This window comes from Artemia franciscana, chromosome 7 (genome assembly GCF_032884065.1).
Source record: "Artemia franciscana chromosome 7, ASM3288406v1, whole genome shotgun sequence".
Classification (NCBI taxonomy): Eukaryota; Metazoa; Arthropoda; class Branchiopoda; order Anostraca; family Artemiidae; genus Artemia; species Artemia franciscana.
In genome coordinates this window covers 25996428-26002860 of record NC_088869.1, presented here as the reverse complement: position 1 = coordinate 26002860, position 6433 = coordinate 25996428, and the positions used below count along the sequence as shown (strand labels likewise).

Genomic DNA, 6433 nt, shown 5'->3' with positions numbered 1-6433 from the left:
TTTTTTTTTTTTCAACTGAAAGTAAGGACTTGAAACAAAACTTGAAACAAACAGAAATTATTATGCATATGAAAGAAGTTGCCTCTTCCAAGACCTTGCTTTTTACGCTAAAGTTTTGACTTTTTGTCCTAATTCTTTAAGAACGATTCCTGAAACACAATGGCCGTTTAATTAGAATAATAATCTTTGTTTTAAAGCTCAAAAAAAAACTTAGCGTAAAGAACGAGGTGTTGAGGAGTAGACAACCCCTTTCATATATGTAATAATTTATGTTTGAGTTTTGATGTTGCTCCTTACATTGAGTTGAAAAACTTTTTTTTTTTTTAAATTAATCTGATTGTTTTTAAATAATACCGGGAAATCCAGCTCTCGCTCTCCATGAAATATGCCGGTACTTGTGTATTATACGCCACTAACTCAAGTTTACGATATGTAAAAGTCGAGAACAAATAGTTTTCTTCGTTGGTTTCTTTGCTACTTTAAAAACAAATTTGGGCTGTATATTTGCATATTAGAGGGGGGAGGGTAAAGTATAGCGGATCTGCATGCAAAATTTGTTTGGTACAATTATTCTGCATATTATGAAGCAAGAATTGTTTTCGGACTTCAAACTGTCCAAATACTTTACCCCCCCCAATGTATGCAAATAAAAAGGCCAAATAGTATATTTTCCATTTATTCTGTCACTTGTCTTTGTCTTGTCTCACGTTAAGCTGAAAGAAATTAACGAAGAAACCAGTTTGTTCTCGAGTTTAATACAGTGTAAATTTGAGTGAATGACGTATAAAATACAAGTGCCAAAATTCCTTCCTCCTACGAGAAATAAAAAAAAAACTCAAATAAAATTCTCAAATTTTGAAAGTCTTATTTTCCACGGGGGTATTATCCGGGAGGGGGGGGGATTTTCTACAGGGGTATTTTCCGCGGGGGTATTTTCTGGGGGGTAAACGCACAGACCCGACCAGCTTATAATGACTGTATCTTCAGCTACATTCTTGGGTCTTAAGCCTCAATATTGGCTTCTGATATATTTAACTACCCAAGGACTAGTCATCTCAATTAGACTATAAATTAGAAAGCTACTTTAAAATGGATTAGGTGAACTTAGCCTATTTTTCATGGTAGCCTTAGCTAGTTATGTTTAGTTTCAGCCGGCTAACCTAGAAAGATTAGGGCCCTAGAATACAATTACCTTATTGGTAAAATTTTAGAAGGCAAACGTAGCCTGATATGTCGATCACACAGGCTACAATTGGAAAATAGTCTAAAATACAGAGAGAAGGGCGGGCATACCTTTCTTATAAGTTCACTCAAATATTTTCCTCAGCCTGTACTTTTGCCCAATGGAGCACAACAAAAAAGTACCATAGTCAATTTAGGAGCTAAACTTTTATCCAATCAACTGAATCGTGTGTGAAACCCTGCACTTGTTGTTGATAGTGCTTCTCGGCTATATACCCTTTGCACACATGACCCGTGATCCTGCACTGTATTTCCTTAAGCTTTACTATTATTCAACATGGCGCGTGTTTGTGTTATTATTAGTGCACATTTTGCTGAGAGTGACGTTACGAATGATAAATAAGGTATATAATGACATTATATTAGGTATACTAGGAACCTTGCTTATGATTGACGTCATTAAAATTATAAGCAAATAAACCTCTGTCATCTTAGGTATGATGTCATTTTATGTATATATATACAACCTTATTTAAGCATCATTTTATTAGTTGATTGTAGTTGTTGCATTCGCTATGTATCCTAGTGAATCTAATGAATTAAAAAAGGTTTGAAAATATAGCAATGAGCAATGATTGCCTTGATGTAGCATTCACATCAAAAAAATTACCCACAATAGCCATGGAAGAAGTGGCAGATCCAGATCAGTCACAAAAGCAATTGATTTCAGCTTCTACTTCTTTGGATTGTGATACCGCAAGGATGCATGATCAGAAACAGCCTTTCCGGCTTAGAGTGGATTATGAATGTGAAGTATGCAAAAAGAGTTATTCTTATAGATCACAATGGATTATGCACATGAGACACCACAATGGTGAAAAACTATATGAATGTGAAGTATGCAAAAATAAATATTTTTATAGGTCTCATTTGAATAGGCACTTGAAAGCCCACAATGGTGAAAAACCACATGAATGTGAAGTATGCAAAACGAATTATTCTGACATATCAAATTTGAAAAGACACTTGAGAGCCCACAATGGTGAAAAACTATACGAATGTGAAGTATGCAAAAAGAAAATTTCTACCAAATGGGGTTTGTCCCTGCATATGAGAATTCACAGTGGAGAAAAACCCTATGAATGTGAATTATGCCAAAAAAAGTTTTCTCGAAAGATAAATTTGAGTGAGCATGTGAGAATTCACACTGGTGAAAAGCTATATGAATGTGAAATATGCAAAAAGAAGATGTATAGCAAATGTATTTTGACTCGGCATATGAGAACCCATAATGGCGGAAAACATTATGAATGTGAAATATGCCAAAGAAAATTTTCTCGAGAGATAAATTTGATTATGCACACGGAAACCCACAAGGGAGAAAAACCTTATGAATGCGAAGTATGCAAAAAGAAATATTCTAGCCAATGGAGTTTGTTCCGACATATGAGAATCCACAATGGAGCGAAACCTCTTGAATGTTAGCTCTGCCAAAAGAGATTTTCTCAAATGTCCTGTGGTGGCGCAGTGGGTTTGACCTTAGCTTGGTAATACGGGACCTAGAGATCGAATCATGCTGCAGCAATGCACTGCAGGGCCGACGCAGGGACCTTAGTAGTCAAGAAGCGTCGTTAATCTGATACAATACAATTTTCTCAAAAGTCAAGTTTGACTTGGCATATGAGAATCCACATGTAAAGAATGCAAAAAGAACTATTAAGACAATTCAAATTTGAATAGGCATACGAAAGTCCACAATGAAAAAAAAAAAAAAAAAAAAACATGAATGGGAACTATGCCAAAAATAGTTTTCTCGAAAGCCAAGTTTGATTAAGCACATGAAAACTCATAATGAAGAAAATCCTTATGAATGTGAACTATGCCAAAAAAGTCAAAAGCGGAGAGAACCCAAACTCTTAGAGAACCGAACATTTGTGAGAGCCCAAAGCTAATTCACGTTGCAAGTGAGCTTAGGAATAATAAAATTTTGAAGCATTTTTGGGAAGTATTATTGTTCAAACATGTTATTCGATTATTCATTATTACTTATAGAAATAAAACGTAAAATTATTGATATAAAATGGTTTTCTTTGATCATACAGGTTGCAAAATTTAAGTGATTTAAAAATCTGGTTGTTGTTGAATTATCCGCTTGTCCATAGCAATCTATTAGTTGATGTTATTCGATAAAAATTAAACAGCTAAAAAAGGAAATTTTTATGTGAATTTGCAGTTTTAGCTGATATTAAAATATCGTGTCTGATCCCTGCACGCGGGATTAGAATTAGCTTCATTGGCCATTCCTTCATCAAATATTTAATAGATGGTAATTCCCTGGCTTGGACTTCTATAATTTTAAACCAGTATGTTTAATATTTGAGCTGAAACTTTTCTAATACAAAAAATGAAATTATCTTGAAATTTTGGGAGGAGTAATGTTTGGATCTAACCCCCTTAAAGATTATCTTATTTCTTAGTAGAAGAAGCACACCTCATAATAGTGTGTGTATAAAAAATAGAAGACGACTCAAAAAAAGAAATGTCTTAGTTGGATGGAACAGATTAATAATTATATATTAGGTGCATGTTTATTTTAAATATCAATATTATTATCAAATATTATCTTATTAAATATAAATATAATATATGTTATATTAATATATTATACTAGCTGTTGGGGTGGCGCTTTGCGCCACCCCAACACCCAGTTGGTGGGGGCGCTTCGCCCCCCCCCAAGCCCCCTCGCGCGCGTAAGTCGTTACGCGCCATTGTAGTTGTGTCCCTGTGTCCCACCTGTGAATATAGATATATATATATATATATCTATCTATCTATCTATCTATCTTCTATATCTATATATATAAAAATAAGTTGTCTGTCTGTGGATGTGTCAGGTGACGTCACCTGAAAAAACTGGATCAGGTGACGTCAAAACTGAAAAAACTAAAAAAAGGCAAAAACTACAAAAAAAACTAAAAACTAATAAAAAAAATAAAAAAGCTAAAAAACTAAAAAAACTAAAAAAAGGCAAAAACTACAAAAAAAACTAAAAACTAATAAAAAAGCTAAAAAACTAAAAAAAGGCAAAAACTACAAAAAAAACTAAAAAATAATAAAAAAAATAAAAAAGCTAAAAAACTAAAAAAACTAAAAAAACTAAAAAAAGGTAAAAAACTAAAAAAACTAAAAACTAAAAAAAACTAAAAAAATAAGGAAAAAACTGAAAAATAAGCTAAAATAAAGGTAAAAACCAATAAAAAACTAAAAAAAAAACTGAAAAAACTAAAAAAAGGCAAAAACTACAAAAAAAAAACTAAAAACTAATAAAAAAAGTAAAAAAGCTAAAAAACTAAAAAAACTAAAAAAACTAAAAAAAGGTAAAAAACTAAAAACAATAAAAAATAAAAAAAAAACTAAAAAAAGGAAAAAACTGAAAAATAAGCAAAAATAAATGACGACACTCAAAGAGAAAGCGACCAGGACAAAAGGAATGTTCGATTAGCAATCAACAAAGCACCGGGACACAGGGAGTATAAATGACGACCAGGACATAAGTAAAAAAAAAAATGAACAAAACTAAAAAGAAGGTAAAAACTACAAAAAAACTAAAAAGAAAAAAAAAACTAAAAACTAATAAAAAAACTAAAAAATCTAAAAATCTAAATAAACTAAAAAAGAAAAAAAAAGGAAAAAAATAAAGGAGAAAAACAAAACTAAAAAACGAATGTATATACAGACCGGTACACCGGGATACAAATGACGACCGGGACACAGGGAATATAAATGACGACCGGGACACAGGGACACAACTACAACGGGGACACCGGGGGAAACAGGGGGATATAAATGACAACCGGGACAAAAAAACTAAAAAGAAAAAAAAACTAAAAACTAATAAAAAAACTAAAAAATCTAAAAATCTAAATAAGCTAAAAAAGAAAAAAAGGAAAAAAATAAAGGAGAAAAACAAAACTAAAAAACGAATGTATATACAGACCGGGACACCGGGATACAAATGACGACCGGGACACAGGGAATATAAATGACGACCGGGACACAGGGACACAACTACAACGGGGACACCGGGGGAAACAGGGGGATGTAAATGACGACCGGGACACCGGGACAGGGAATGGTCGATTAGCAATCACCATCAACAAAGCTCAAGGGCAATCATTAGAATCATGAGGTATAGATCTGAATACAGATTGTTTTCCCATGGACCATTATGTGTTGCATGTTCAAGAGTCGGTAAACCTGACAATCTATTTATATGCAAAGACAATGGGACAGCAAAGAATGTTGTATATTCGCAAGTTTTACGTAGTTAAAACCATATATATATATATATATATATATATATAATATTATATATATATATATATATAGATATATATCTATCTATATTCACAGGTGGGACATAGGGAAACAACTACAATGGCGCGTAACTATTATGGCGCGTAACGACTTACGCGCGCGGGGGGGCTTGGGGGGGGCGCGAAGCGCCACCCCAACAGCTAGTCTATATATATAAAAATAAGTTGTCTGTGTGTGGATCTGTGGATGGATCAAGTGACGTCATGTTTGTTCGCATATGACGTCTGAATTATTTCACACTAATACAAAAGAAGAAAAAAAACTAAATAAGGTAAAAACTACAAAAAAACTAAAAAGAAAAAAAAACTAAAAAAGCTAAAAAACTAAAAAAAACTAAAAAAAGGTAAAAATCTAATAACTAAAAAAAACTGAAAAAAATAAAAAAAGGCAAAAACTACAAAAAAAAATAAAAACTAATAAAAAAACTAAAAAAGCTAAAAAACTAAAAAAACTAAAAAAAACTAAAAAAGGTAAAAAACTAAAAACTAAAAAAGAAAAAAACTAAAAAAAGGAAAAAACTGAAAAATAAAAGAGAAAAAGAAAACTAAAAAAATATGAATAAATATATATAAAAATAAGTTGTTTGTGGGTTATGTCTGTCTGTCTGTCTGTCGAGTGACGTCGTGTTTGTCCGCATATGACGTCTGAATTATTTCACACTAATACAAAAGAAGAAAAAAAACTAAAAAAGGTAAAAACTACAAAAAAAACTAAAAAGAAAAAAAACTAAAAAAACTTAAAAATTAAAAAAAACTAAAAAAAGGTAAAAAACTAAAAACTAAAAAAAACTGAAAAAACTAAAAAAAGGCAAAAACTAAAAAAAAATAAAAACTAATAAAAAAAACTAAAAAAGCTAAAAAACTAAAAAAACTAA

The 6433-nt window shown here is 31.7% G+C and overlaps 1 protein-coding gene across 1 annotated transcript; it reads left to right on the top strand.

Moving 5' to 3' along the window:
- The first annotated feature begins 1806 nt into the window (after positions 1-1806).
- LOC136029647 (zinc finger protein 570-like) lies at positions 1807-2667 on the top strand. Its single transcript, XM_065708148.1, has one exon. It carries the CDS (start codon positions 1807-1809, stop codon positions 2665-2667), a length of 861 nt encoding a protein of 286 aa, XP_065564220.1.
- Positions 2668-6433: the final 3766 nt, after the last annotated feature.